This window comes from Polyodon spathula, chromosome 3 (genome assembly GCF_017654505.1).
Source record: "Polyodon spathula isolate WHYD16114869_AA chromosome 3, ASM1765450v1, whole genome shotgun sequence".
NCBI lineage: Eukaryota > Metazoa > Chordata > Actinopteri > Acipenseriformes > Polyodontidae > Polyodon > Polyodon spathula.
The window spans coordinates 76527709-76542735 of record NC_054536.1 but is presented as its reverse complement, the minus strand read 5'-3'; the positions used below and the strand labels follow the sequence as shown (position 1 = coordinate 76542735).

Genomic DNA, 15027 nt, shown 5'->3' with positions numbered 1-15027 from the left:
TTAAACCAACCTGCATTTTCATAGGGCTTGTCTATAATTGTAATGGAACTGACACAGACCTATACTTTCAAAATAACTTTGAAATAATTATAAAGAAATTTTGTGTCTGATCGTAACAAGATGCTATACCTATACATTGCTTTGACAGGTTTGATATACCTTTTAAATAATGAATCAAACATATAGCTATATTGTCTGGAAATATTTTCATTACATTTTTACTGTCCTACCGCACCCTGGCTCCTGGCTCGGCCAGCGTCAGTTCCTTATCCTGAGCCTCTCTTTTGGGGCAGTGACTACAGTCCTATCCGGCACAAGGGTGGCTGGACAGGGTATCTGCGCTGTCCCTCCGTGTGCCTGAAGGTGAGGGCAGCGTGGTCTGTCTGGATGGTGAAGGGGAGGAAGTGCTGGTAGTGCCAGTAGCTATCTTCTGGTCACGCAGTACCTCCACTCTGCCTTGTTGAGGGTCTGGTTGAAGTAAGGCACCACTCTCTCACTGTCGGGCCCTTGTTGGGACAATACAGCTTCAATCCCTTCGTTGCTGGCATTCGTGTCCAGGAGGAATGGTAGGCTGGGGTCAGGGGGGCAGAGCACTGGGGACTAGCTCAGTGCTTCCCAGAGGGTGCTGAAAGAAGACCTGCCGTTCCTCTGTCCATTCAAAGGGCTCTTCCTTCTACAGCAGTTGGTGTAGGTGTGTGGTGATGCTGGTGGAGCACAGGACATATCGGCTGTAGTAGGACATAAGGCCCAGGAACCCTCGTAGTTGACATTGGTCAGTGGGGGTGGGCCCTTCCAAAACGACAGTCACTTTGTATGGATCTGTGGTTATCCCCTCTCCGCTGACCCAGGAATGTGACCTCTTGCTGCATAAACCGGCACTTCCCCGGGTACAATTTGAGCCCAGCTGCAGCCACTCACTGCAGCACCCTCCGCAGAGCGCCACGGGCCCCTTGCCAGTGAAGAAGGCTGTCTTGTGTCTCACTGCTGGTGCGGTGAAGAGAACCACGTTGAGTCATCCACCAGTGACTCATCGGTGAGGGGAAGGGGGTACATGATTATGAGAAAACTCCAAACATGAACTTAAAAGTTATGTATACAAGGATATTATAGAGATATTAACGAATTTTGTAAGGGTTAATGTGGCCACTAAAATAATCATACAGTAGTTTTTTATTGTTTACAGCTACACTGCAGTGTTGTTGCTGTAGCCTGGTCTATCATGTCCTTTGCACCCGCCTCCACTATTGTTTACATCTGCCCTTGTGTCTGGTTCCTCTTCCTCCTCATCACCGTCGATGCAAACGACACACTGCCCATCAGTATGGGGGGCAGTGTAATGGCTCCTGTAATTTAGTTTCTCCGCCTCTGGATTCTCCCCCACTCTCCGCTGACGTGATCAGCGCTGCCTCCACCCCTTTGTGCAGGATCTGCAGCCATCTCTGTCTTGCTCTGCAGCCATCTCCTGACCATCAGCTCAGCAAAGAGCTCTCCCAGTCTTCTCCAGAGTCTGCTCTTTCTCTGCATCCCAGCCCGTCCTGGCATTGGCGTGTCCTTCGCCTTCATTTCCCATAGCGTCTCATCCACAATCCCACTTCTGATCACCAATGTAGTGTTACGTGGAAAAGAAGGCAGACTCACAATAGAAAATGCATTTCTCGAACTAGTCGGTTTATTTCACTGCAAAAGAACTACCGTACGCTGTAGCTGGAACAAGCAGTAACAGCTACTATAGAGGATGATAAAGTAGTGTGGCAAAATGTCAGACTATAGTAAAGATAAACCAAAAAGTAAGAGTGAAACCACCACAACTAGCAAACGGAATATATAAAAAAAGGACATTTAAAGTTACTTACAGTACCCTTTAATGAGATTGCTTGTAGGTTTCATAAAAAGAAAAATAAAAGAAACCCTGTCTGTTGATTAGGTTAGCAGTGATGAGGTTGTTTTAGCCTCAAGTGGTGTTGCAATAACAATCTCTTACCTTCTTGTAGAGGCTACGCAGATCCCTGTATTGCCACATGCTGCTGAGGACCTGAGATGCTGCTTTCACCACCTTTGGTGAGTGCCTGTGCAACAACAACAAAAAGAAACACCATGCGTTATCAGCCTGAAAGCAATACAGCTGACTCTGTTACAACATATCATATACATAACTGTACTGCATACAACTGATATTTTCACCCGGAATCAGCTCTTTTTCATGTAATCTTTATTTTCAGTATAGGCAAGTGTCCATGCCAGGGATGATGACTTAATTTTTTTAATCCTCCTTTTTCAACTTTACTGTAGACATGCAGACTTCCTTATCAGCTAAATGATATTAAACTAAAAATTGTATCTCATGTCAATATTTGCCAAATAAGTATTTTCCACAGAAATGCAAATCATAGCAACAATCTACATTATACATTTTTAGAAACCAATATGTCAACATTGCCGCTTTAGTGGGCGATTCATTATTTGCAATGTGTTCGGCCAAGCAAATGATACAGTATCTATCATTGCATTTGATTAATTAGCCTGATTGTATCAAGGCCCCTTAATTAAACAATAATAACAGCGGTGACATTACTATGGTAAATAGGTTTTACAATGCTGTACTCTTATAAAGCAAACCCTGCTGCTTGCTGCAGAAGCATCAACACCAATGGGATCACAATAAAATCGGCCAGAAACTTTAAAGTAGCAGATCAGATTTAACAGTGAGGCCTACGAATAATAAATCATAAGATTAATCAGCAAATGTCCCACTTAACAGTAGAAACATATATCAAGGATGTTCTTACTAGCCAGCTAGGAGGAACATAATTAAATCCTGAAATACATAATTGTGTTGAAATGAAGGCTCTCTCAAAATGACCATATTCCTTAATTTAATGCTTTCAAAATGACCTTTTAACACAGCCCATTCTGTTTGAGGAATTTCCCTGAAAGGTTAACTGGCAACACTGTTAATGAAGAAAAAGAAACAATCTGAATGTGCTATTGGGATGTACTATTTGGTTGTTGGATTACAAATGTGAAATATTGCGTTAGATTAGTTCCCTGTGCTGCAATGCTTACTGCATTCTAAATCTTAATAAATTGGGCTGTGGGCTGTTACTGTAGCATCTTCATTACGTTTTTCAAAGAGTATCCAGTTGTATAACCTACTGCAATATATTAATTTGTCTTAGTATTGCCACATCAGTTTTAGATTGACCACATTGGTAACTGTACATCCCTGATTGGTACTGTGTGGCACAAAAATGTTTATGAGTGAATTAACCCTCTCATAATGACCTTGGATAACTATGAACACCATTTAAAAAAAAAAAAAATGTATTCTTAATCAATTGCTGAATTATTTTAACAAAAATTGATTGCCTAAGTTGACATTACATTGGTAATTCATTTGATACAGTGCAACAACACTAGCTTGGCTGGGTGCCGATAAATTTGGCAGAGAAGCCAATTTGAGCTAAATTAATTAAAATCAATTTTGTCAAACAATAATAGTCTATCAGAACAAATAAATCACGTCTGCATTCTCCTTTTCTGGGTAACAAATGTTCCAGCAAAAACATGCTAACAGCAGGGCTTTAGTCTTCTTGACAGTCAGCTACCAGATGATACTGCCTTCCAAATCAGGGATCTACCCATATAAACCTTTCCTATAGTAAATGCAAAACAAATTGTAATAAAGCATAGTGAAAGCATTGCAAATCCCAGACTGGCATGGTAAAGCATATTTATAAACATGGCAACCCAGAGTAATACTATATATACCACTGATAAACATGGTAAAACTACAAAAACACTGTGTTAAACATTAAGAGTATTGGTTAAATAATGCAGTAGCTTTGTAATGCAGTACAATTAACAGTAAATAATACATTCTACAGTAGTATTTCAAAACTGAAAAGTTTAATACTTTTTTGAAGGTACTTAAACTCTCATACAGTAAATCAAAGTGCAAATGTTTTTAAATACTGAAAGGGAAAAACATTTTATAATAATATGTTTTTAGTTAATTATCAGAATATCAGATGAGCAAACTAAGCTAGTACTGAAATGCTGCTCCAGAGATCCCCTTTTATTCTTAGATAGGGATGAACATTGTGGTTTTTAAGGCTTATGAATACAGCCCTGTAAATTTATTTAATTTAATTTTTTTATAATTTTCCATTTTATTTTTCACAAATTTTGTTTTAATATATATATTTACATTTTGACAAACAGACCTCGCACAGAAAAACTATTTAGTTACCATAATTTGTCATTAGCGGCAGTAACGGAAACGTACAGTCCAACAATTGACTGCCTATTTACAGAGCCCATGCCCTCTCTAAAAATACAATTTGATATATATATACACACACACACTGCCCTATTATTGTGGGGCTGTCACAGTAATTGCAAATACAGCAATCTACCCAATAATTTCAATCCCATTGCACTGAACTAGGGCTCCAGTATACAAAACAAGCTTGGGGTTTCTCAACATTTAACCTTTTCAGGAGCAAGCATTTTTCGGTGGGATGCTCCCCCAGGGACCAGGTGTTTTTCCTACAAAAATTCACTAAAATTGAAAATTGTGTCCTTTTTTTCTTTACACGCTGGGGAACATTATAAAGTACTTCAGAAACCATACAACATTTCACATTTTTTTTCCCAACACAATATTTCTTTATTTTTTTATTTTTAAGTATTTTTATGATGTATTCTCCTTAGAAATACATGTATAAAAACACAATATTCTATGACCGGAGGGACCTTACAATATTTTCTGAACATTTTGTTGACAAATATTGATGTTTGGGCAAATTACAAGACATTGTTTCACCTGAGTGATTGAAATGGCATAACAGACGTTTATTCTCTGGGTCTTTGTAAGCAATAATGGACACTACTCTGATTTATTTTTTCAAAATAAATATTTATAAATAAAATAGTTATTCATTCCATTATTATCAGTAATAAGGGAAAAAAAAAGTACCTGAAACACTTAGTTCATGAAATAGTATCTGCTAATATCCACTAATTTCTTGATATTTATAAATGTTGTACACACACATATATATATATATATATATATATATATATATATATATATATATATATATATATATATATATATAAAACACATGAGACAGAATAAATATTCTAATATAATTATTAAGTCAAATACATCAGACTTGCAGTGCTGCCCCTTTTTTAATTAACTATAAACAAGTTCTTGTGATGTTTTGTTTCTGCTTTTGTCTGTGCTGGGCTGCTGTAAACTGTCTCCACCCTTTAGACACTAAATGCCCCTCTCAGTGAAAACCTATCAGGAAGTGAATGGCAGTCCCTCCCCTATCCACTGATATGTGCTTCAAGCCTGAAAAAACAAAGTGTGTTTTTTTTTTTTTTTTTTTTTTTTTTAATTGTGTTTACACGATCGTGGTCCAAGAAGCCCACTTCAGTATGATCGTGTTAACATGGTCCTGGTCCTTAAAGGGTTAAACACTATACAAAGCAGTTTCATTCATTCAAATTCATTCAAAACCAAAACATAATTTGCTCAAGTGCAAAGTTTGCACCACTTGAAATAAAAGAATTAGCATACCAATACAAAATATAAGCAAACAAGACATATTTTCTGCAAAAGGAATACACAGCTAATGCGTAACGATGGCATCTTTCGTCATTAGTTTGTCACTGTCAGCTGCATGCAGCCGCACTTTGCAGTGTTGTTTAATTGTTATGCGTGGTTTAGGCATTTTCGGAACAAACTTCTCTTCTCTTCCATCACAATTTTAATTCTCAAATGACTCCAAATTATCCATCTGCGCAAGTGCTAGTCAGAGATTCCGTTTCCCTTCAGACCGTGTCTATGGTAACGGCTGAGCCTTGACAACTATGACTGCAAATATTCATTTAAAAGTATTTTTGTATAAACCTCCCAATTAAAAAATGCAATTCTGTGTTTAGTTTATAATGATTTTTCGTTTTATTTCATTTTATATTTGCATTTCGTTTTATTTAGATTTATATGTTGCATTTAATTTTATTTTGTGCTATTTTGTATTTGTAAAAAACACAGGGCTCTACTTATGAATAATTGTGGATCATGCTCAGCATGAATAAGCACCTCCTGAATATTAAAAAATGCATTACACAGGTATGAACTATGAAAAAAAAAATACATTGAAAATATGAAGAAAATCATATAACCTTTTTGTAAATAAAGCCAATCTCTTTTTGTTATTTATCAAGGTAGGACTAGAGAGTTCTGAATAATAAGATATGCTTGGTTTCAGGATTCTGCAGTTGAATTTCAACAGATTCATCTCAGGATAAGGAAATGTGAACTTTATGACACAGAGACTGTTTGAAATGGAATAATATCCAAAGGAGGGTGTCTTTTTTAGCCTCCTCCTTTCCCCAGTGTTGTAACCAACTCTTCTGATCTAGCAGTTCATTTGTTATACATTATTCAGAACAAAATATTGATTATGTCATTGATTATAATACAATGCTTTTTATGGAAGACGCTGGAGACTTCTGGCTAGGCAGCTTGCAAGCAAATATTTCTACATTTCCATTTTAATTTCATTTAACACATTTACTTCATCCACTGTCGCCTCATCACAATGTGTGTCTGGTGCACACACAAAAAAAAAAACCTATACAGCTCAAAATAAAAACACAGGTATCCAAACACAGTTGCTGTGACCTGGTTCAATATTAAATCTTAACATTCTTACCAAAGCATAATGTACACTATTTGATAAAAGAACACTCTTTGTTCAAACACTGACTGCGCCGCGTGCAGGGAGGGTGGTATTGTGATAAGAATGGATGTAAAACTACTGTCCATTAAAGTTTGATGGAGGCAATGCAAATGTATCAGGCACAGTGCATTTAGGGCCAGTCATTATGTTGGATATATACATCACTCACTGTCATGCTAGCTAAATATTTCCCTTAAAACCAATATATTTCTTTATGACTCATAGAAAAGAGATAAAGCATTTGATAATATTGAAGGCTGAATCTTAAGTGTTCAGCCAATATGACACTTATTACTGCAACCAATATAAGCAAGCTCAGCTGACACAATCTTGACCCTTGTGACTATTCTAAAGTGTGTGTTTTTCTTCTTTTTTCTGTGACTCTGAATTTATCTAACTGCAGAAGAGGTATTCTCTAAAAATGAGTCTGCATTAAGGTGGAAGTTAAGAACATAAAGTTTACAAATGAAAGGAGGCCATTCGGCCCATCTTGCTCGTTTGATTGTTAGTAGCTTATTGATCCCAGAATCTCATCAAGCAGTTTCTTGAAGGATCCCAGGATGTCAGCTTCAACAACATTACTGGGGAGTTGATTCCAGACCCTGACAATTCTCTGTGTAAAAAAAGTGCCTCCTATTTTCTGTTCTGAATACCTCTTTGTCTAATCTCCATTCGTGACCCCTGCTCCTTGTTTCTTTTTTCAGGTCGAAAAAGTCCCTTGGGTCGACATTGCCAATACCTTTTAGAATTCTGAATGCTTGAATTAGGTCGCCACGTAGTCTTCTTTGTTCAAGACTGAACAGATTCAATTCTTTTAGCCTGTCTGCATATGACATGTCTTTTAAACCCGGAATAATTCTGGTCGCTCTTCTTTGCACTCTTTCTAGAGCAGCAATATCCTTTTTGTAGCTAGGTGACCAGAACTGAACACAATATTCAAGATGAGGTCTTACTAATGCATTGTACAGTTTTAACATTACGTTCCTTGATTTAAATTCAACACTTTTCACAATGTATCCGAGCATCTTGTTGGCCTTTTTTTTATAGCTTCTCCACATTGTCTAGATGAAGACATTTCTGAGTCAACAAAAACTCCTATGTCTTTTTCATAGAGTCCTTCTTTAATTTCAGTATCTCCCATATGATATTTCTAATGCACATTTTTATTTCCTGCGTGCAGTACCTTACATTTTTCTCTATTAAACGTAATTTGCCATGTGTCTGCCCAGTTCTGAATCTTATCTAGATCATTTTGAAAGCCTTTTGCTGCTGCAACAGTGTTTGCCACTCCTCCTGGCAAATTGGGAAGGTGGAGGGGAGGCGACGGCAACACCCAGGTGAGTTTACCTGAGATTTACATAGCATACAAGGAAGTGATCTAATGAGAGAAATTATTCAATAAGCCTAATGAGAGAGCAATCAGTCAATAACCTCCCCTGAATATCAGCCTAAGCTAAGTAATCAAATGTATTCCCCTTAATAACCTTGGATGAACCACTTGATATATATGATATAAATATTTTCATTTAAAATGTTTTTCAATTCAAAATAAAATCTATAATGTAACCATTATTGGTGGTTCATTTCACTGATTTGGGGTACATTTCACACATCTGAAACATTATTGTATTAGCATTGGTTTCAGGTGTATGTACAGTATATGTACATACGTATGTTTGACAAGAGTTTAGGTGCACATGAATAGATACAGTAGTGTATATTTCTCTTGCATTATTCATTTTTTAATTGTTGCACATACAAGCCTACACATGCAAATCAACTACAGTATAGAGTTTCTATTCAACATTCCCTGCTACCATCATTTGCTGTGACTTAGATAACAATGTAAACACACATACACACACCAGGGGGCACAGGGCAGGTAATTCAATACATACTTGTCTCCTTTGCTTCTTGCAATGCCGATTAGCTTCTCTATTCCACCTGCATCTCGTAAAGCCTTGGTGTTTTCCATGTTTTTAGTTATGACCTCGTGCAGAGCACAGCAGATGGCAGTTACGGTGTCGTCCGGCATGGTCTTGCTGACTGTGCTGTTGCCGCTGCTGCTGTTTCCTCCAGGTAGACGATGGACCAGGTCACGCATAGCGTACTTGCCTTCAGAATTTAGGGAGTGGTGGCAGAGTAAGCAGCAGAGAGAAGGAGAGAAAGCAGACACAAGGCATGATCATGTTAGTTCTTGTGTTGTCACGCACCGTCTCAAATGTGTCCTTGAACAATGAATACCAGCCACATGGGGATTTGTACTATTCAAGGTACCTAAAGGAGCTTGTTGTCTATGTATTTATCTTGGAATACACTTTTAAAACGCTGAACTGCTTTGAATGGTAACTGTGTTGTTGTGTGACTGTCATGATTTTAATGTGCAGTACTGACATTCCAGGACCCTAATGCAACATGCTCTTTTCCGTTGTAACTGCGGAAGCACCACACAGCAAAAAGAACGTAAAAAAACAAAGAAACGGGGGTGGACAACACATTACTGTTAGGAAAAAGAAAAGCCTGTTGTAGGCTGTCTGGTCCGGTGATTAAAGAAAAGGGCTTGTAACCAGGAGGTCCCTGGTTCAAATCCCAGCTCACTCACTGACTCACTGTGTGACCCTGATCAAGTCACTTAACCTCCTTGTGCTCTGTCTTTCAGGTAAGATGTTGTTGTAAGTGACTCTACAGCTGATGTGTAGTTCACACACCCTAGTCTCTGTAAGTTGCCTTGGATAAAGGCGTCTGCTAAATAAACAAATAATAATAGTAAATATGTCAAGGTGTTTTACTATTGAATGGAATATGAAAAAAGATTATATGCATCACTACCTGAAGCATGCTGAAGAACATTTTACTAAACTGTATTTCCAATCTCTATGATGGGAGCCTGAAATTGCATCACCACATATCAAACTAAGAATCCCTCAATGCCGAACTTCAAAATGAGGAGAACACAGCAGGTAACTTATTGTCCTTTTTAAAATCATTTTGAAGCAATAAAAACAGTAAATGATTGGAGGAATGACTTCTAAAGATATCTTCAATACAGAAAGGAGAATTACCCTTCTGGGTCCATTAACCACCCCAGATTCACCTTGGGAAGCCAATCCATTCCAGTGCAGTGATAAACTAATGATAATGCCCATTTCTTAAAACGTTCTCATGGAAAACACAGGCTCATAACAACTTAATAAACTCTGTACTTGAAATATACAGGGCTACGAATGATGATTGTCTAAACTGGATAGATTTATGTCCAACAGAAAATGAAAATGAAATTAAACAACTGGTCAAAGGCAATGCCTTAATAGAAAATCTACAGTATATTTACATGCAAAATAGTAAAACCTAATTTGTGATTGCTAATTCTACTGCTTCACTGATTATTTGAGTTTTTTTTCCCACTTGGTTCTATCTAGCATCTGTCAACATACATTAAACAATATATTGCACTGGATACACATGTTCTTGTATATTAATCAGTGCTCCATAAATTTCAAGGACAAGAATACTGATTGCTCGTTTGTCCTGTTTGCTCGTTTGTTGGTTTACGGTCATATTTCCCTTGTTCCATGAAATATGATTCATAGTCCAAACAGAATCTCACTTGCATGTTGACTATAATTTACATAAAGCAGTGTTTCTTTTAGTGGTGACATAGAGTGTAGTTAGATAAGCCAGACAGTGGAAACTGCGTGGGTAACCTTTGTGTGATATACTGGTGGTGTAACACCACACATGTATGATTTAAAACAGAATGTACAGGTGTTTTTCTTGTTTACATCTCTGGGCAGATTTAAGCTTTAAATATATCCAAATACCCTATATTAGTATTAGTTTGCATTTTTTCAAACAATACAGGTTTAAACTGCTTTTTGGAACTTAATCGCTTCTTGTCCTTTAAGCAACACTGTTTGGTTGCTATAGGACTACCGGAGTGAACGTGACCAACAGTACAGGATGTGCTTAAGCAACAGGAGGAAATCTGGAAGAATCGATAGATCATCAGCACAATGGGAGACCAGTTATAGATTAGAGGATCAGTTTTAATATGTATTGAAAACATGTAAAAAAAAATAGATAGGGCTGGGTTTAGGATGAATCAAAAAATACATATATTGTCAAAACTAATTAATATTTAAATATTTGTCAGATGGTTTTAGATTTCATCACATGCATGACATGTAGGAGTCTTTGGGGTTTACTGTTAATGTTAACCAGCTTAAGTGGGTTTATAAATCACCCTAGGAGAAAAACCCTGATTGGTTCATAGAGAGTTTAAGTGTCTATTCCGGCATCACTTGGGACTGGAAAATTGTACTGGATAACACAGTATGCTGGATTACAAAGGTATTGCAAAATCTAATAGGTAAAGTATTTCAACACTTTAAAAAACACTACTACAGTACAGTTGAAATATTGTCCAGCTATAACCTGTAAATCAACATTTGGATTAATTTGAATTTAGTTTCTCCATTATTGAAACAATATTTTACTGTAGATGTGCGTATTTACACATCATACTTAATTCTAAATCTAGAAAAGAAAAATCATGCGACTTGGTTTGGGACTGCACAGACAGCTCTACATTGGTTTTAGGCAACATGAATTTTTGAACTGTAGAGGGTATCGCACCATTATTTCAATAGAGATTTGGTTGGGACACAATAATGATACCGAATTATACAGAAATGGAACAATTCAGTCATCAAACGAGACTCAGGTGCAGTACCCTATAAAATATTTTTTTTAGAATACACTGTGAAATTAGAATTAAACAGTTTCTCAGCATTTCTGAATGAAATGCTCACATAGTTTGTCAGTTTTAGCTTGCTCCACACAGAAATTAATATTGATTTAGGAGTGTGTTTTATTCAGACGGGACTACTTAGGAAAAAATTACTTTATGGTAACTCAAGGTATGTGAACATAAATGTATACAGTACTACTAACATTTGAAAATGTATGTGAAAATGAAACAAACAGTGCACAATCAGATAATACAATGGCAGTTATGTAAAATACTTCACCAATTTCTGAAAATACAGTACATGCCTATGCCTGAGAGAATTAGGTTGGTATCCCTCACCATATTTCTTATGGACACACTGTAAAATTGGTCATGAATGGATTGAGATATATACATGTATTTATAGGCTTTTAAAAGAAGTAATTAAAGGTTTGCAATTCTAAATGGTCTACATATTTGAACATCTTTAGTATTACAATAAAGTTGGTTATGTAAGGGATAACACACGACAGGGCATGGGTTGTGTTGTATGATAAAAAGGATTGTTATAATGCTGCATGCTGATTGGCCAGTCAGTGGTTCTAAGCTGTGATATAATCCCTGGTATAGTAACCGTTGGGTAAATCACTAGACCCGTGGCACTATTTTATCACTGTGTCTATTGAAATAACAGTAATACAAAAAAAAAAAAAAAAAAAAAAAACACCTGTCAAAATACCTGGCAGTCATGTAATATACCACTGAAGGCATCACTTCTGAGCTGTTTGCACCGATGACAATCAATAAATGGGTAGAAATAGAAGCTGCATCGGCTTATATTTGCAAGTCTCCCGAAAGTGAACAAAAGCTAAAGTTAAACCGTCACGCTGAGGTACAAAACTGTAACACTGATGCGCTAGAAAAAACTAGAAATAGAATGAACACCACCAAACAAACCAGTTGGGCTGTTAAATTGCTTTAATGACTGGCTGTCTGAAAAAAAAAAAAAATACATATGGAATTCACACAACTAACAAAAGAAGAGCTAAATAATATCCTTAGAGATTTTATGGAACAGTCCAAAACTGTAAAGGCGAGCAATACAGAATCAGCAGCTCTGTTGGGCTCCATGCTGGGTTGAACAGACATTTAAATGTCTCCCTGTTAAGTTTATCCTGATGTCTAATGAGCGACACAGAATCCACAAGCTCAAACAATGTGTCTGTGGGTACAATTAAAAAAAACTTAGATGAGAAGGCCAGAATAAAACACAACATCATCATGCAGTAACTGAGAGAGACTTTTAAATAAATCAAACATTCTGAAGCCCTGAACCCTAACACAGCTGTTGGTCTTCTGAGTATAGTTTGGTTTGACGTCCAGTTACATTTTGGACATGGGAAAAGAAGGAAACAGACACCTACTGGCAGATTCCTTTGTTAGAAAAACAGATGAAAACGGAGTTAAGTATGCCACCATGACCTTTAATGAAAGTACAAAACAAAAAAAAAAATCACAAAAATCCCTACAAACTGAACAAAGAATGTCACCGCGGACTCATGTCTGAAAGTTTGAGCCCGGAAATGGCTTGTGTCCAGTAGCATCGCTACAGAAGTACTTGTCAAAGCTTCCAGCAAATCCACCTGCCTTTTGTCTTCACCCTTATCACTGGTGGTCACAGATCAGAGAGCTCCTTGCACAATTATTGGGAACCGTCGTTAGAAATGGAAAGCGCAGGAGCTGTCACAAAGACGGCTGCAGTGGGTGACGTCAGACAAGAAACAGGAACCAACACAAAATAAACAGAGAGGTGGAGTTTGGTGAAGCTGAGCGCTTGGTTGCGCTCAGCATTTAATAAATGAACAAACAGAAAATAAAAGGTTGTAAGACAAACAAAACACAAGACACAGCACTTTAGCCAAAATAAAGAGACAAACAAAATGGACTACACAGACAAACACAGTGAGCTGAAATCAATTATTTACTTTAACTATTTTACATTCTCCTCTCTCTGTACAATTGCACATGAATTAATAAAGTGCAATTCTCCGTGCTCGCATATTACTACATTTTACCTGCACGTGAAGTGCTGTGCAATCCTTGTGCCTAAATACAAATATACATTTTAAACACTTGTGCGCATAACCCATATTATATCCCGTGTATCAATGACTATACACCAACATTAACACACCACACGCAACATACAACACAAAAATACACAATCGCCAAACAAAAAAATAAGATCAGGTGAAAACAAACCTTTTTCTGCAACAATTGACAGTCACTTTAAGAATTGTAGAGTTAAAGGCAACATTCAAATGAATGTCTATCAACACAAAAGTGCAACTCAAACAGTATCAACAGTTCATAGGAACTACTTTATGATGTCGAAGGTTATCCTTCTAATTTCTTAAATCTTCAGAAACTGTATTTCAAATAACATAATCTCATTAACCACAAACAAAAATGTAAACCTTTTCTAAATAGTTGTTGTTAAATTAGTGCCAAATAAAATAAAGCGCAACCTAGTTTTCAACTAACTATCATTATTAATGCATACAATGATTGTCAGCAATATAGTATTTGTATATGGGCTATGCCCTGCTAAAGCTCCACACTGCTCCTCCTCCCTTTAAAATTTCATAACTGTGCCTGTAAAAAAAAACGAAAAAAAAAAAAACAGTTGTGCCAAGCATGCTGAGTAGCGTGCAATTACATTAGCTTGCTTACCAACCTAGCTTTGCAAGATGTTACTGCTGGTGTTGATAAAGGATAAACAATGGTAATTTGATTTTGGGAAAGTGCTGGGTCCTTGCAACTAAATGAACATAAAATAAATGTTCTATTGTCAGCATGAGGATTTGAATCTGCGCCAATTTACTACATAAGGAGGAAACTAACTGTACAGGGGGGAGATTCTTTTCCACATGAAATATGGAAATATTGTATTTCTCATTTAGCAGGGAATACTTTTAACTCACTACAGCACAGCATTTTTTTCACTGAAAAGATACACAAGTTTGAATAGTATACAGAGGAAAGGGGAAACAAAGTTGTTCACTGCATTTAAGAATTATGGCCCTATTTTGAAGCAAGGGTAACTTTTCAGGTAGGAAAAAACTAGTGTCTTGAATAATAAGTTAACTGCTCCTTCCTGCAGCAATGTTGCTTATTGCCTGTTTTTAACTGGTACAATTGTCTTGTTCTCCTGTCTTTGCCTTCGCACTTGAATCAAAACAAGGCCTGTAGTATTAACTCATTTAAAAAAACACATAACAGCAAAGAATAACAGAGTTCATCTTTAAACTCCAAAACAAATACAGAACAACTGAAAAGATGAGAGGCCTACTTTAATCAGAATGAAAAAGTATACTTAACTGTGACAAGTCAAGGGGGTTTTAGTCTGTAATTCAGCCTCCCGACAGGTAGAGGGCACTGAGCTAACTTATTTTACTAAGATCGCGTGACCGTGATGCAAGTCACTTTTGTGGGGAGTGCCATCTTGATAAAAGAGGGCAGTGCGAGTATGGCAGCTGC

The 15027-nt window shown here is 37.0% G+C and overlaps 1 protein-coding gene across 5 annotated transcripts in view; it reads right to left on the bottom strand.

Moving 5' to 3' along the window:
- Positions 1–15027, bottom strand: part of LOC121313419 (catenin delta-2-like) — a 350408-nt gene that overhangs the window by 27562 nt on the left and 307819 nt on the right. For all 5 annotated transcript variants that reach the window (XM_041245943.1, XM_041245938.1, XM_041245942.1 and 2 more), the window contains 2 exons: positions 8657–8873; positions 1982–2066 (listed from right to left, as the gene is read on the bottom strand). In XM_041245943.1, coding sequence (XP_041101877.1) covers positions 1982–2066; positions 8657–8873 — 302 coding nt within the window. The remainder of the gene's footprint in view (positions 1–1981; positions 2067–8656; positions 8874–15027) is intronic.